The sequence below is a fragment of the Stylophora pistillata genome, chromosome 1 (assembly GCF_964205215.1).
Source record: "Stylophora pistillata chromosome 1, jaStyPist1.2, whole genome shotgun sequence".
NCBI lineage: Eukaryota > Metazoa > Cnidaria > Anthozoa > Scleractinia > Pocilloporidae > Stylophora > Stylophora pistillata.
Window position 1 is genome coordinate 9004729 of NC_142519.1, and position 17132 is coordinate 9021860.

General features: G+C 38.4%; 2 protein-coding genes across 2 annotated transcripts; both read right to left on the bottom strand.

The window, feature by feature from the left end:
- Window positions 1-717: 717 nt before the first annotated feature.
- LOC111326700 (bcl-2-like protein 2) lies at window positions 718-8180 on the bottom strand. Its single transcript, XM_022930756.2, has 3 exons — window positions 8010-8180; window positions 3971-4503; window positions 718-1942 (listed from the first exon to the last, which is right to left on the bottom strand). Exons 2-3 carry the CDS (start codon window positions 4400-4402, stop codon window positions 1820-1822), a joined length of 555 nt encoding a protein of 184 aa, XP_022786491.1. The 5' UTR covers window positions 4403-4503; window positions 8010-8180; the 3' UTR covers window positions 718-1819.
- A 5436-nt stretch (window positions 8181-13616) lies between these two features.
- LOC148741146 (uncharacterized) lies at window positions 13617-15893 on the bottom strand. The gene is made up of 2 exons (XM_088756615.1): window positions 15060-15893; window positions 13617-14906 (listed from the first exon to the last, which is right to left on the bottom strand). Exons 1-2 carry the CDS (start codon window positions 15289-15291, stop codon window positions 13813-13815), a joined length of 1326 nt encoding a protein of 441 aa, XP_088612741.1. The 5' UTR covers window positions 15292-15893; the 3' UTR covers window positions 13617-13812.
- Between the last annotated feature and the right edge of the window lie 1239 nt (window positions 15894-17132).

Consider the following 17132-nt stretch of genomic DNA (forward strand, 5'->3'; position numbering starts at 1 on the left):
CTTCAGCTTCCATTACAATCAAAGATGACAACTATAACTTTCACTAAAATTATACTGAGCACTTGCTTGCCAAAATTATGCCTGCTCTGCAGGCTACATACATGGCATCCGCACAGCCAGGCAGATCTAAAAGTCAATTCTTATCTCAAGCACTCCCACACAGAGTTTTTTTTAGGTTAAATAAAACAAACATTGTTTTTAAAATAAGCCAACTTTAATTTTTCAATGATCAAAAGGGCTATTTCAGACACGAGAAAATACTTGTGCGATGATTTGGCTCTTGCATAAATCGTGAAAACAGAACAGACCCATTTCTTGTTTACACTACTTTTATTGATTCCCAAGTTTGGAAAACTTGTTTGATAATCTTGTGAAATTTTTCAATGAAAGTGATACTAGAAATCCCATTTAGTTTTATCCTTAAATAACACCTGCTGATTCATACAAAATTAAAAAAATTCTAAAAATATAGCACAAGACAGGGTTTGTTTTTCAAATTAAATTTAGTAAGGGGCACCATGCTGTCTGCTATTGAAACAGCTTTCCTTGATAGGTTCCCTCCCTGTGAATTTCCACAAAAGCTAGCAAAATACAATTCATCAGTGACAGACTCAGGACATTAAAAATTTATGTAAATGTGCACAAGATTTACTTTTCATCCTCCAGTAATTTATCTTGGTGGAACCAGATTAGGAAATCAAGACAGATTTGACAGACAACTGTAAAATTTATTGTTTTATTTCATTCTTTCCCATCCAGGCTAATTTCATAGTGAGAGAAAGCTGCTTTATCAAATCAGAACAATTTCCTTTAAGTCTGTCTCTATTGTTTTGAAACTTTTAATTCCTTCAACCTTAAATGGCTTAACAGAGCTGTATCTACAAGGCCTCTTATGGCTTCACTGGGATAAAACTTAGATGATCTTTATCTCTCCAAGTAGTTTCAAAACAAATCTATATATATAAATTTAACCCTTACAGCTGCTCTCCTGATCAAACTAAAACACCAACATTTTTTACTGTTGTTACTTAACACCCGGGTACCAGATGGTTGATTCTGTATCAACTTACAACATACTTGCATGTATGAACTCAAAACAAATTGAAATATTCTTCCTCTTTGCTAACACCTTATTAACAAGTTTTTTCTTTAGCTACTTGCTATCATAAACATACGAAGAACAGATTTTCAAGGATTTCCAACGATTTGAAATAACACAGAAAAGACTCTGACTGATTATATCACCCTAAAAGTACTCATCTTGGTACTGTAATCAAAATATGCAATATCCAGTGCTGGTTCATATATACTCACAAACAGATTCTTTTAGTCACAGACTGACTTAAATAATAATAATAATAATCATAAGCTCTTCACAGAAGATACAAAGATGTCTGTGCATCGGTTTTACAAATGACTGCTTCAATGCTCAAGGTAAGCTGGAGTTTTGAGCAAGAAAATATTCCACATATATCATTCTTGGATAAACAACAGTCATGCATATTAAGCTAAAAATGTCACATGCTCACTGATCTAAAAGATACAAACAGCTTACAACACCTTTTAATAAGTTATTCCACTTCTAAGATACTAGTGAACTAGTCCTATCTTCTAGACAATTTTTCTCCCTGCTACAAAATGTTTGATACAACATTACTAATCCTTGCTAATCTTTCATCCATTTTTTTTTTCCACGTAGAGATTATGAGGTCCATTCAAACTAAACAATACAGCCAGATAAAATATCAGCAGAGAAGTAAGAGATAAAACTGGTCTATACAACATTACAATAACTATTGTTAAAAGATTTCAATGCCTTTTATCTGCATGCTAACATAAGCAGGGCCCCCAATCCAAGCCCAGCAACAGCAGCAACATGCCAGCCTTTGTTCCCTTTTCCTGGAGATTCGTCTTCTCTCCTGAAGAAGGCAATAAAACCATCCTACAAGACAAAATCAAAAGCAGCTTAATTCACTCGTAAAGGAAAACCAATCATACATGGTACAATTAAATTTGTACCATGTTTCAAAACTTAAACAGCAAAACAGTCAGATCGAATATGGGTACTTTTAGGATTTAACTGTACTCTATATAATGTCATCAAATAGATAAGTATGATTTGATGTTAAGTAGAGAAAACAAGAAGGAATGGTAGTTTGACTTATTCTCTACCTGTAGGTGTCTACAGATGACCCAAGAAATTAAAGTGGAAGAAAACTTAGACCAGCTGGTGAGCTTAAAATATCCTTTCCATGTTCAGAAATTCCTAAGCTGAACTGAACCTTTCCAGTCCATTCTAAATTTTCTAGGGAAATTCCTGGAATTTTCTTACAAAAGAAATCGCGTCAAGTGTCTGTTTAAGGAGACCATCCTAAGAATAACTCCAAAAGCATTGGAGTGCTGTCACTATACTACAAATCATTTCAGTTGAGCTCTTCAGTACATACAAAGTCACCAGGCAACATGTGTAGCAAACAAAGGTACAGACAATTCCTGACCTGAGAGAAATATTGACTGAAAATAACATAACTACTTGTCCATGCATTTTATTTCCCTGCTACATTAAGTTAGCAGTGCTTATTATATAATTCTATGAATATTCTTTAATGCTTTTGATGATGATCACTTCAAAAGAATAAATTTTTCCACATAATGGAGGTTTCGAGACGGACACCCTTAAATCGTAAGAGGGGCCTTTCCTATCAATGGAATCTCAACAATATAGTTGTACTATAAAAACTACTCGGTGTTAGCAAGTATAGTTGGTTATATTTTTATATGTAGTGTCTGCAGCTACCTTCTCCATTAGGTAAATATTAAGAGCAGTAGAGGGTCTATTGCAGTCAAACCCTTTAACTCAAACTACGGAAATATCGTCGAATTAAATCACAAATAAGGACAACATTTGAAACGAAAAAATGTTGTTAATGCTGGAAGCCAACCAACTGTAACCTTATCACATAATTATATCAACTTGCTAGAACGTCGTTATATCGTGCCACAACACCGAGAATTGTAACCAAGGGAAAGAGGAAGGAAGCGATAAAGAGGAGGGCATTTTAATCAGCATTGTACATCTCCCCAAAAATGCTACATATATGGAAATGGGATAGATTTCCGCCGCTTTCCAACGCACTTTTCCAAACATTGTTACGTCTAAGTACTTGCTGCAGGCTCTGATACACATCTTGGCGCCGACTAGATGATTCTGGCAAACTGTTAATTCAAATCTATTCCATAACGTTGACTTGGTAATTTGGCGACCAAAACATTCTAAACCAATATCTGCCATTAAATATAGTTTACTGAGCAACATATTTCGAAAACGCTAGCTAGTCACATTCTGATAGAATTTATGGAACCCTCTTCACCTGAAAGATGAAAATATTTTTTTCTCTTGCCAGTGAGAAATAAAATTCCCCGGGAAGCTAAAGTTATTCTTGAAAATACACGATCGAAAACACTGACGGACAGGAAGAAATAAGAATATTAAATTTATCCCTCGCAGAACTGAAACATTTTACTTTCTGGCGTAAAGGAACATTTTTAGGTTTTTTGTCATTTCCCTTCTTTGGGCAAAAATATTTCGAAGGCTATTGAGAGAGATTCGCCGCTATCTTCCGTAAGAAGCTTACAGTAATTAAGAAAAAATTCACGAAACCCTCCCAAAAATTTTTCAACCTTGTTCAAATTATCGTCAAAGTCGCTTTCTATATTTATTGAAAACTAATTTCGAAAAGAAACACAGTTCTGTATTTTTAAAAATATTTCAACAATTTTGTTATTTTATAAAAGCGCGCGCCCTCCATCAAGCCAGTCTCGTGTCAACAACGAGTGAATCAGCGATTTTTATACTCCACTGAGTACGTTTACTACACAATATGTGAACTTATTCCAACCTCTTAATATCTAAAATAACCTTGCTGTGAACAAATTTTGGCAGATAATTTTCTCATCCACAATTACTCACCCATCCGCCATTATTGTCGATCCACGGGCTAAGTTTTTCGTTCATGTAGACTGAGACCCATTCGACAATGTTGTTAATATTTGAAGCAAGATCCTCTTTTTGCGCACAATGTACAGCTAAAGTGGCCCCAAATGCCAGAAACGCCACTATGCGACCCCAGTTTTCACCATTCTGGAAAATTTCATCTGCAATCCCCACAAAAGTAGGATAAGTTGTGGCATGGGTAAGATGAAGTTGGTCGCACATGGAATCAAACAACTGGCTGTTCTCTTCTATGAGTTCATCCGCTACCCGTCGCAAATGACAGGCTGCCCTTGACGGAGAAGAGTTCTCGTGATATCCTGGCAAGAAAATTCCCTTCTGTCGAAGTCTGTAACCGAAGTAGTCGCTCACAATGTCGCGAAACGATTGTAGTCTGTTCTCTTCGGCCATGTCAAACGGTCAAATTTTACTCTCTTTGCCGTAGCTGCGTTCTGTGTAGTAATACAATCAAGTTGAGCCTCTTGGTTTATCCACCAATCACGTCACGGCGGCTGTGAAAAGAATTAATTAGCTGTTATGACGCAACAAACCATGTTAGTGAGTTTGACGTCCTTTTCCGGTAAAGCTGGTGGATCATGATACAAAATAAACCATACGTTTGACGAAAATTGCTCAGTTCAACCTACGGCGCAATTTTTAATTCGAAGGATCTGAGGCCATAGGCGTTAGCATAAGCATGTGATGACGTTGTTTCCCTGAACGCCTTGTGCTCACAGAGTAATATATTATTTCAACAAGACAGCTCACGACACGACCAAAGAAATTTCGATTTTGCTTTCAGTTTGTCCAGAATTTTTTCCTTGTGGGGTATTTGATGTGCTATGCGTGTAAAATCAATTTCGTTAGAGTTAAGTTTACTGCGTACGTGATAAAATTCGCGGGGAGTTATTTAACATACAGCGTCACAATAGCCAAGCGGTGAGAGGTCAAATGAGAAAATTCTGCAAGTTTTGCAGAAATAGCAGAGTAAAGCAGAAATTTAGCGTGTTTTAAATTGTTTGCTTCTCAATCCCCTGATGTTACGTAAGTTAATTAGGGTTTAAAGATCAAATAATTTCCGAGCGAGTTGAGGTGGTAACCACGATTTTGTCAAGAAATCGCATCATGGCTTTTTATGGAAATTTGCCAAACCCGGGTTACCAAATTTGTGTCAATCTCTAGAACCTCTTTTTGCGTTTTCTAAACATAGCTCGAGAAATATTCTCCGAAAATAAATGTATTTTTGACAACATTGTTTTTTTTTCTTAATTCGGTCTTTTGCGCAATAGTCAGCGGTTAAATTTTTAAGCATTTGATAGCGAGCTTTTATTAATTTCTGAAGGGATAACAAATAAACAAAGATACGCAAATGAAGTTGTTTCCCTCCTATTTCAGAAGCACTGCGTTTGCTCAGGCATCGTCAACACGCAGGCACGTGAGCATTTCGCAACGCGACATTGTGAAAAAAGAAAACAAAAGTCAGATAAATTTGTCGATTTTCGTGTGCATTTCTAGGTTTTGGTAAACACCGTAAATGCTTAGGTCAACCACTGCGTTAAATCGTGTAAGTCACATGGACGCCCATGTCTTAGCCTGTTCTGTTTACTTTGCTTTTATTATCGCTCTTCTGGACTGAAAATAAAGATCCACTGCTATTTTTTTTATCACGTATTGATAGCTACTCCCCCCGCCCCCTTTCCTCGATTCTAATCACACTGAGAAATCAGGAATTTATTTTTTAAAAAAGAGTGTTTTTAAGATATTTTGCAATATTTCTTTTGTATAGAAATAGTTAACTGTTACACGCTAAAACATGCCATGGAAATTGAGAGAAAATTCCGCCCCCCATACTTTATTACTTATTTTGCTTAGATCTCGATATTTGATCAAGATCTGTATTACTTATTTATAGAATTCAAGGCAAATTTGGGGGTGTTGGTAGTGCCTCTTCATGTTTTAAATTCATCTTGAGGGGTTGTTCCGTTTATCTTTTTTCTCTGTTAATGAATCGATTCCGGATCGGAAAGCTATATTGAACCTTCTAACGCCGAAACAGTTACAATAAATTATGATTTGCATGAAGATGGTTGTTTGTCGACCCCCCCATATGCAGTGTCAAATGTAAGGCACGCGACCGACGGAAAGTAAACACGATCTAGGACAACGTGAGGTATTTTTTCGGTTGGTCAGGAAAAATAAACATTAAATAGTCGACTTGCTTAGAGTATATTTCCGTTTAATCGTGAAAAAAAAAAAAAAAAAGAAAAGCATAGTCATCTTTTCGCCAAAATCGTCGTTTGCGTTACAAGTACTTCGAGCCAACTTGAAGAGCTATACGTTTACAAACCGAAAAAAATGCATACGTCTGCATTAAGGTTGAAAAATCACAACGATTCGAGCAATCTCATCTTATCGTAATCATACCTTTGATATCAGACTTATATTGTTGGAGGAGTTATGAAGCTATGCAAACCCGCTGAGGATCTTTAATTGCGTTGACATTCATACCTTCATAACTTCATACCCTTCATTCCAAGATGAGTAATATTTCACTCTTATCCTTTAGACAGCATAATTTCGCTATCTGTTTTTGATTTGACGTTTTGATCACAACGTCCATTGATTACTGTAATTATATTTACTCCCAACGTCCATGCTCTAATTTTCAAGTGCGTGTTTATCTTTTAGCATGAAATTTTTTAGCGCGTGTACTCCATTTTGGCCTTGACGTCTCGATCTTACATCGGTTGATCTCATTCATGGAAGAGACGCTATTCTCGTCAGTCTGAAAGTGCGATGTTATCACTCGTAACCCTTGCTTGTTTAACCAAAACATTGATATTCTTTTGTTTAAATTCAGATTAGCCTCACTAGCCTCGCTTGAGATGATGTCTTCTTTTTAACTTTGAACTGGAGAAAGAGGCCAGAAAGGCTAATTTAAATTTAAACAAAAGAATATTAATCCGGCAGCCATTTCTGAGAGTGGTCAATACTCTGCCGTGACCTTCAGCAGTGGAGGAACAATCCATGTAGTCAGTCATCATGTATTGCAATTCTGTTCCAGCTGCGCTGAAAATGCCGCTCGTAGGCAGAAGTTGTACTCATAATTCTTTGTTGGGGACCTTACATTGTTATTACTGTTTTTTTAAGTAATTTTTTTGATCCAAAGGGATAGAAAACGATATTTTTAATTTTGTTTGTGAAGCGGCTGAAGTAATAGAATCGACCAATGCAATTGAACAGAAAATCCGCAGCCTACTGCATGCCATCTCACTTCGCCCGAAACTGACTACTTTAAAAATGTTTCCAGTATTTTGAATGATGATAAATTGATGACAAAAATGTTTGGTTGCCATGGCAGTAAATTAAAGTGTGTTTATCCCAATTAATTACTTACATATTTAGGTATATTTACCTCTTATTTTTAATATTAAAAAAAGTGTCGGTGACCTTTTAGGATTTTGCCCTCATACTAAATATTAAAACCTATTTCAACAAACCTGAACGCGCCTAGAAAGTGTTCCTGACATTGCCAACAAGCATGAAAACTCTGAATTTGTCCTTTCCTTTTTTCTTTCCTAACTTCAAATTTGTCGGACTGACAATTTTAACGTTTGTATGATAAACAGCGCGATTTACTTCAAGCTTTTTAGGTTTGTATTATATTCTTTATATTTTCAGACTTACGTATTTGAACTTGGTGAAGGTTTCAGTTTTATCGGGTTAACTTCAACTGAGTTGTTACTCTTGTTTAAAAATGCGATTACATTCACCAATCCTTTCGGGTTGATTGAACTAGAGCTATCTCGATAAAGAACTTAAAACGTTTTGCAAGTAAGGCTTACCGATAATCAAGTTTTTCAATTCGACATACCGATGGATTAACGCAGTTATAGTTAACAAAAGTTTTTGGACAGCATTAGATGATACAGCGTGGGAATTATGCGCTGAACAAATAAGCGGATCAAACAATCTGACGTAACTTATGAAACATAAGTTAGATAGAAATTTTACTCACCTCTGTGATAAGTTCGCCGGACTTTAGCACTAGTCTTCTCTCGAAAAAGAATGACTGGTAATACAAACGCCTGAAATATTGCTGTGAAATCCTCCGCAATTATTTAATTTACGTCAGAACTCTTTCCTTGCTCACAGTCTGAGTGCTATTGATTGTCCCCCAGCAGATACAATAACTTTAGACCCTAACCGCCGACTCACGCGAACAAATACCAAGCTTAGAGGGTAACTTGGTAGTATGAGTCATAACCTAAGAATTTCCGGAACTCGTTTAACCCTTTTAAATGACAGCAATCACTACGGGTCACGGATTCTGACGTTGTTTGTAATTGAAAGTGATTTCGGGGAAAGAAACCTTGCTGGGGTAACTTTTCATTCAAAAAACCGGGGAACACAACAGTTTTTATGTTTTGTTTTGATTCTGGCTCAGCGCCGAAACTTTCACGGTTATCACTTTACTTCCTGTTCAATGTCAAAGCAATCCCGCGGTACCCACGACTTTTCAGTTGATAGGGTGTACGGAGGTTTAATAATGGTTCTGAGCTGTTTGCCTACATTCCTTGTGAAAATGAATCAAAGATTTTAATAATCACAGACAAGTTATGCCATAAACGCACTAACTAATTTTGTTACAATTCAGTAACTCTGCTTCACAGGAAACAATTTGTATTAAGTTCCGGTTACGGTAAAGAAAAGTCCCTCTCTCGGGAAGTGTGTTTACAATTCTGTGCGAACAGAGAGGCAAAGGAGTGTGGGTTTGTTACACTTGGCTTTTCCATCTTGATCGGCCCGAAGCGAGCGTGGATCGGACCAGGGCGAAGAATGATTAGATTGGCCAACCTTTGTTCACTCTGCTCAGGATGGGAGCCTTAATTCGCTGGTACTTTGGACGTTGATTTGAGGGGGAAAAAAATTGGTCTTTGAACTAATCATCGTAATTTTGAGCTCTCGAATATCGAAGGGATTCATGGAAGCCTTTGGGGATTTACATTTTCATTTTTGTTTTTACATGTGTGGCATGTAAAATGCTGTCGGAGTCGTATTTGACTAATTATAGACCGAATGTTTGGGTTTTTGAGGTAGCAGATTTTCACGGAAGTGATGACGGAAATTTCTGAAAGGAACTAACTTTTGCGATTTTCTGATAGTTTTCGGGAAGAGAACATCGTTTGTGGGTATAGATAGTTAAACCAAATCCGAATTCAAAGAATACAAATGATTTTTTTTTTTTACAAATGAAGTTTTTATTTACAATTCTTTTGTGCGAATTTTTTTGTTCTGCGAGAATTCACCTTTGCAGATCGAGCACTTTGCGCATAATCGGGACACGTATATTTCGGGAGGCTAATCACGCCGGCCCCACACTGCAGGTTCAAATTCACAATTGAAACACGCTCCCCAATACTAGTTTTCTGTAAAATTCAAGATGTCACGTATTAATTTTTGCCTTAGTCACGCGTCACGTATATCAACTCCTTCCCAAACTCTTAGTAACAACATCACGGCTTCGTCTCCATGGGAGGGAGTAGCTGTAAGAAGTAAGGGCATTTGATTTTAGAGAAAGGGCCTCTAAAGCTTATCCACCAGCCTTAGTTGAAGATCATTCCCCACTGTCTGACTTACTCGCTCCAAGTCGCCGACCCCAATCTTCTCTGAATTATGCTTCCGGCTTTCGGATTTAAACACAAGTATTCCACGACTTTCTGTATGAGTATTGAAATGAACTTTCATCCACATTTTGACCAGGATATTCAAATAAATGATAAGAATGGTGCTTTCAGTCTATAATGATTTTTCAGTGACATTGCCACCCTTAAAAACTCCCACCGCACAGTGGATCCTGCTCGAAGCGCCTGTTTGAATACATACATCATGATTTCATCGTAATTAACGTTAGAGGGGGCCTTTGGAAGGACACCAAATGGTATTTGCTATTTGTGAAATTGTACAGAAAAAAAAAAGAAAAGAAAAAGAAAATCAGGCTATGATCACCAAAAGCTAGGTTTGTATGAAAATGCTTTTTCTTTGTTCGACATAATTTTACCTATTTTAACGAAGTGCTAGATCTAGAGTGTGGATGACATACATTTGACACATGCGTCCGTGACGCAGATCCAAAGACAGTAAGCTAATCCTTTGCCCGTTTGGCAAGAAGTGCGTATTAGATAGCAACAATCAACCCTTGTGAACTATATGGGCACCTGATTAGTGAGTGTTTTTATAACTTGAACGTGAGGTGTAGCAATGCGTTGTCATAACTAAGTAAAACGAGATGTTTAGCCACCTTAGACATATTGGCGCCTATACATGCATGACTCGGTCGGTGACTATAGATGAGTCAGTTGCGTCTGTTTCCTTGTTCGAAGTCACGAGTGTCTCATTACTAAGCGTGACAGTGTAATAACCTGTTTTTTTTAAACGAGGACCTTTTGCCCAAAGGGTGCATAAATCAGTCTTGAGGGAAGGGTTGTCTTTCTGATTTTTTTTCTTCATTAGGTCAGGTACGCGAAAGAATGTAATCCGGTACTTCGCTTGGGTAAAGGTACCTGTCACGGAACGTGCCTTTGTGGTAAACTTTGATGCACAAACTTTTGTTGTTTTCTTGCACGTATTTCTACGTCCCGGAAAAATCAGTGTCCCTCTTATCACGTAGAGCAAACTGAAAAAGAGAAATTATTATGCTGTCCGTGACTTAATCACAGCTTAGAGCTTCAAGTCTGTTATAAATCGACCTTTACCTGGGGTTCATTCACGTGAAGCCGCCCCTCTTGTTATTCCCATGTATTATTCTAAGCTCCTGTTCTGCGCAAATAGTTTTAATCTTTTAAGGTTAGAAGTACATATTACAGCTCACTGGTTTGTTTTAAGCAAAAGGCCACGTTCTCTGTCCGGTTTATCGACGCAGTAACCCACTTGGGATGTTAATTGGGAGAACACCGTAAGAGTAACAAATTCGTGATTAAAATAAACTTTAATTTTCTGTGGGTTTCTCGGAGCAATAAACGATATGTGTTTGACCAGTTCGGGCCTTCTAAGTATATAAACTATTTAATTTAATGAGCTGCGTCGAAGGGGACTACCTCTACTTTTTCAACGATAAGAAATTTAAACTGCAACCTTCACCTGTTCATTCTTTAGTTTACTGATTGGCTTTGGACAGTAGTTAAAACTTGTCAGATCAGATTCAACTCGGTAACTTGACCGCTAACGGGCTTATTGCTCGAATTAATATTCTGACAGGAGATTGACAGTCGTTCATCTTCATCAAACTTTGAGTTTCTGATAGCGTCATGCCTTGCGCAATATATAGTAACCAAACTGACCAAACTGCTCTTGTGCATCAAGAAGATTAAGATATGGTCCTTCTACCAAGTAAACATTGTCAAAATATATATATATTTTTTTAATTTTCACTATCGTTCGTAGAGTACTTGGCCAAAATAAACAATATATAAACTACAAGTCTCGATTTTATCGCAAAACAAGTTTAAACGATAGAATGTTCACAGCACTACAGGTCTTTTAGAGGTAATAGCTTATTAACAGTTTTCGACTTGAGCAAACACTTCGTTTTCGGAGAAGAAGGACCTACGCATAGAAACGCCGTTCCTATATTAAAGGTAGATCCTTCGTCTTCGAAAACTTTGTTTCCAGTTAATTTATGGAAGTAGGCGGGCTAATTTCAGAAATTAACTGGGAAGTACTTAGTATTCTCTAAGGCACGCTACCGGGATAAAATATTGTGAAACAATAGCCACAATAAGGTTATTTGAATATATCAACAAAGTTGAAATGGTAAATTGGCCACCGTTACGATTATAAAAGCTGACGTTTCGAGCGTTAGCCCTTCGCCATTCGCTCCGACGAAAGGCTAATGCTCGAAACGTCAGCTTTTATAATCGTAACGGTGGCCTATTTACTATTTCAACTTTGTTGATATATCCAAATTATTTCGTTACCCCCACCTACGCAGCCCCAAACAGTTTCTTTAGAAACTATCAGCCTTTATTCACAATAAAGTTATCATTCGCTCTAATGAAGGGCTAACGCTCGAAACGTCAGCTTTTGTAACCGTTACGGTGGCCAATTTACCATTTCAACTTTGTTGCCGGATATATCCAAATTATTTTATTCACAATAAAGTTATCTTTAGCTATACAAAAAGGTTTGACGTGGCTTAAGCATGAGCAGCAAAGGCACCCAATCGTGATCATCAGGAATTCCAGGCTTTTTATCCAATTCAAAAGTATCTCCTGAATAAGAGTACATTGTACCCAAAACAAATCGATATTAGCATATGTTAATGAATGAATGAATGTCTGAATGAATGTCTGAATGAATGAAGGACTTTGATCAAAGTGCCATTAGTATTTACCTTGGAGAAACTAATTGAAGACACTCTTTATGCATTAAAATATACCTAAGCTACACAAAGTCAAAATTGTTTACATTTCAATTTATAATATATAGAATAGATAGATACTGTGAATGATTAAGTAAATGAAGTATAAGAACTTAGTAAAATAAGCTAAGAGCATATCAAATATATGATAAAATATAAAATTAATAGCGAGGCTAGCGGCATATATCACAGTTTTTACAATTATTTATTGAGTGATCAGTCTTTGCTCCTAACACTGTTTTTAAAACTCATAAAATTAGGATTCTCTCCATCATTTAATTTTGTTCCAATTATTCCAAAGATGGGGCCCACAGTATCGTAGAGAATGTTTTCCATAGTGTACTGGGCGAAAACGTGGAATATTAAAATCAGCGTTCCTCAGATTAAATCATTTCGGGGCAGTATTAAATATTTCTGTTATATAAGTGGGCATAAGTACGTTTTCTACTTTATTAAGTTGGTAATTTCCATTCGCACCAAAAAATATACCAAAGGCCAATGTCTGAATTACTGCCTCTAATTAAGCTTCCCCACACCTACATGTATAAAGCGAATCCTTAATTCAAATCACTTACTTTAATACCAAGCTTGTGCGTTTTCAGCATTCTTAAATAAACATGAGCAATCAGCCCCCACCCCCCTAATAAGCGCCCACCGTCTTGACCCTAATGTCAAGCAAGAGCCCCCCCGAATAAGCGACCCCTCACCTCCTTCTTTTAAAAAAAGTAAGATTCGAGGAAAACATGTTTCTATTACCTCCTCTTCACCCTTTACCCCCTTTTCACTCTCTCCCATTCTTTCCACCCCCCTCTTCGCCCCATCTAGTCAGATAGCCTGTACGCAAGCTACGAATGTGAAACAGATTTCAAAGATAAGGGACCGGTCATTATTTATCGCCTGGGGGGGGTCGGAGTATTTAGGGGGGGATCACATGGTTTTTTGAAGACCTTTAGGGGGGATCAGCCGTAATTGACAAGCATAATGGGGGGGATCAGACCAAAAAAAAAAGGAATTTTAGGTCGCGCCAGGACCCCGGGTGATTGCATTTGTAAATACTTTGGTAGGATTTGCCGCTGGGACTCCCCCAACCATATATTCAAGACCACGTTCAGTTGTATTTTGTATTATATAAACTCTATTCTAGCCCAGACACAAAACCCAAACCCTTTTACAGACCCTCCATTTTGTAAAAAAGAATCACTATCGTAGTCTAACATACACGTTTTTATTCAGGCACGATCTAAATTAGAAAGGTAATCAAGATTTTGAGAATGGAATACTTACAATTGCTCAAAATTGTTTCATAACGTTTCAGTTTGTTTTATAGAGAATCGTAATCTAAAATCATAAACTTTCATTATTTTAATACGCGGCCGAATGAAAAAAACAACTAAAAAAGTGTTTATTTTGGTGAGGCTGTATCTTGTTCCGCTTCCGTGTCAGAATCTTCGGCAGCCCTCTCCACTGGCTCTTGCACAGTCTCCTCGTCAGATTCATCTGAATCCTCGCCCGAACTTGACCCTTTTTCAGCACCATTACTGCTATTCTCTTCGTTCATTCTGGCCACTACCACTTTCAAATTGCGTGCCAGCTCTGTTTCAAACACGCCTCTTTCCAAAAGCCATAGCAGAGGATCCAGGTGGAGACGCTTGACAAATCTCGCAGTGAATCCTGCATTAATACTTGAGACACATTTGTAAGTATTCTTTTCGAGTGAATCGAAAACCTCTTTAGCTACCTCTTTTGAGGTAAGTTTTTCTAGGAGAAGTGCTGCTCGCTGATGCAACCTTTTCTCCTTGATTTTTTTCACTTTTCTCTTGTTTTCTTTTTTTCTTCGGGATTGGCCGTTGTTCCCCATGGGAGATGGGAACTTTCTCTTCAAGCTCATGAGGGTGGTCGTGAGCGCATTGGAGGCTTTCTGCAGCTCTTGGTGTATGGCCTTCACTCGCTCTTGAGCTTCCTGGAAATATTTGAGCTCATCACTTGCAAACGACCTTAAGGTACGCTCTTCTGTATAAAGGTTCTTTCGTCTGTTGTTCATAAATGAGAGCAAATCGGATGCTGAATTGAAGGCCTCATTGACAGTGGTCAAGGAGGACTCACACTTCGCGACATCACCACTGCCCTTACATCCATCCACGCCTGACATGAACTTCGTGATGTTTTGGCACACTCCCCAATTCTCGTTTCTAAGCAAGTTGTTTTCTTTATCGGAAAGGGCTTTTATCTTTGTGTTTAACTGCCAACGCATTTGCTGTTGCTCGAGGAGATACTGTTTGAAACCGGCTTGTTTACTCACGAATGAAGATTCATAAATCTGCGGTACAACATTATTGTAGAATTTCAGCCTTTCTGTGTGTGGGTTGGGAAGAAGATATTTTTCCCACGGCTTCTTTTCTGGTGCTGAGTCGTTCCTCAGGAGTTGTAGTTGCCCGGAGCGTCCAAATGACAAAATCGCCTGCTTGCGCTTCTTGGGAGCACTGGCGGACGTAACACCTACCGATCACATAATAAATGTTTGTTAAGGATTGCGTTACAAATTATGCACCATGTTGCCTTACGTTTTTTGTTCATGGCTGGTTTGAAGCACAAGCCAATTATTTTATAGAGGCCTTCAAAATAATCATCTAAGAAACGATAACTCAATACCTTCACTGCTTGTTCCTCTTTGCTTTGATTCGCCTTGTATCTGAGCGAAGAAACGCCTCAGACGGCGAGTTTGTATCTTCGTTAGTCCAATGTCTCGCTCAAGAGTTTCGTCATCGACGTCCAGGAAATGCTCGACCTTTGCAACACCAATTTGTTTAAAATTGTCTGTGTAATTGCTCAAGTCAGCTTTTGTTAAAAGATAGTCAATTTCTTTATCCATTGAAAAGGACATCAGAACAAGAGCAGCTCAGGAGCGAAGAAGGCAAGAGGCCGAACGAACGTACAAGGACTTTCAATGGGATAACCTCATCGAGGGTGGCAAAGTTCAAAAGTTGCGGGTAAGAGAACTAGACCTGTATCTCAACAAGCATGGTTTGACGACTGTGGGTCGGAAACTTGACAAAGTGAAGGCCATTCGATGTCACTATTACCGACAGAATAAAGAGACTGTGATAACAGAAGAACTGTCGAGTGATGAAGATGACGTGGAATTCGAGGATGAAGAATCCGAAAGTGGAGAGGCAGAGAGCGACGATGACTATGTTTTCGTGGATTTGGATGAACAGCCTGAGATTGGCACTTCCTCGACAATTCAGTTCGTATCTGACGAGCAAATATTTACCGTTGTGGTTCAAGGTCCATGAGACGTAAGTACCACTATTAAAATATCACTTGCATATTCAAAAAGTTATTTGGCGGTGGCTGGGAGAAAAGGGGGGGGGGATCATGAAACTTTCCACTACCGATAAGGGGGGATCTCTAAAAAACCAGATACTCTACGGGGGGATCAGGTAAATGCTTCGATGTGACAACAAAAATACTCCGACCCCCCCCAGGCGATAAATAATGACCGGTCCCTAAATGTCCTTGTGGTGTTGTTTTTCTGGAGTGTGACTGGAGGAGAGTGACCACCCATTGAAGAGAAGAAAAAAAAATCAATGCGTGCATTCTGTTTAAACCTTTTCAATACGAGTACCTTACAAACATCAAAAGTTCTCGGTATTTTGATTGTCTGTTGAATAGATCTGCTACTGATAAAATTGGGAAATTGACATCCACCATAGCTTTACTCGACCCCAGCTTCCCTCGCTTTTGCACTCCGTCGACGCTGCCGCGCTTCGTTTTACCAACTAAACGCTCAAAACAAGCCACGAGAGCTAAAGAAAGACAGCAATGGCCGTTTTTCCTGTAATTAGAATACTGTATATGAAAGCAATCCTAGTAGTAATGAACACTACTTATATATGTAAGCAGTTGTGAAAATAAGGCCTGTAAAAAAGAAAAATATTCAGGTCTGTGCGGGCCTGAATTCTGTCTATATTTTTTAAATCAATTTTTTTTCAGGCCTTATTTTCACCATTGTGCAGAACTACAAGGATCGCTTTCTTAAAACCGCAGTGCACATATATATTTTTCATTAATTCTCAGTCTTTGAATTAGAATACTAATCCGACGACTGTCTTTTAGAATGATACTGAATTGGACATATATCTTATTAACCAAGCGCGAGGGCCGTAATGGGAGAATATCGACCCGAGGTCTTGACAGCACGGATCGAGCGCAGCGAGGTCCGTACAAAAAAGACCGAGGGCCGATACTCTTCCAGTACGGTCTCGAGCAAGCTTGGTTATAGCCTGCGAACAGGCTCCCGGCTTGGAGGAGCACAAGGGCGCGAAGCAGGGGAAGGGGAGCCTGCACGCGTCTTGCTAAATCGCGTTTACCTCCCACAAGAACCCCGCAGAGAACTTATCTTGTTAACTGTCAAATATCAACCAATCAGCGCGCGCCGGAAGTCAAAATCCAAAACAGTAAACAAACAAACGAACAGGCCCCCGGCGAGTAAGCGCCATGTCTCACGGAAGCATTTTTAACAGCAGCTTTTTAATAACGACATTGAGTTTTTTCATCTGCAGTCCCCGCGATTGCAAGTATTGGCGTCCCTTAAAAGATAAAACGAATAAATTCAACGTAATCAAAGTAAAGAATGACTTCAGCGTCTTGGTCAGGAAATCAAGTAATGCAATCGAAAGACTCCAAAAATAAGTAAACAGGCACGGCAACACAGACTTAAGC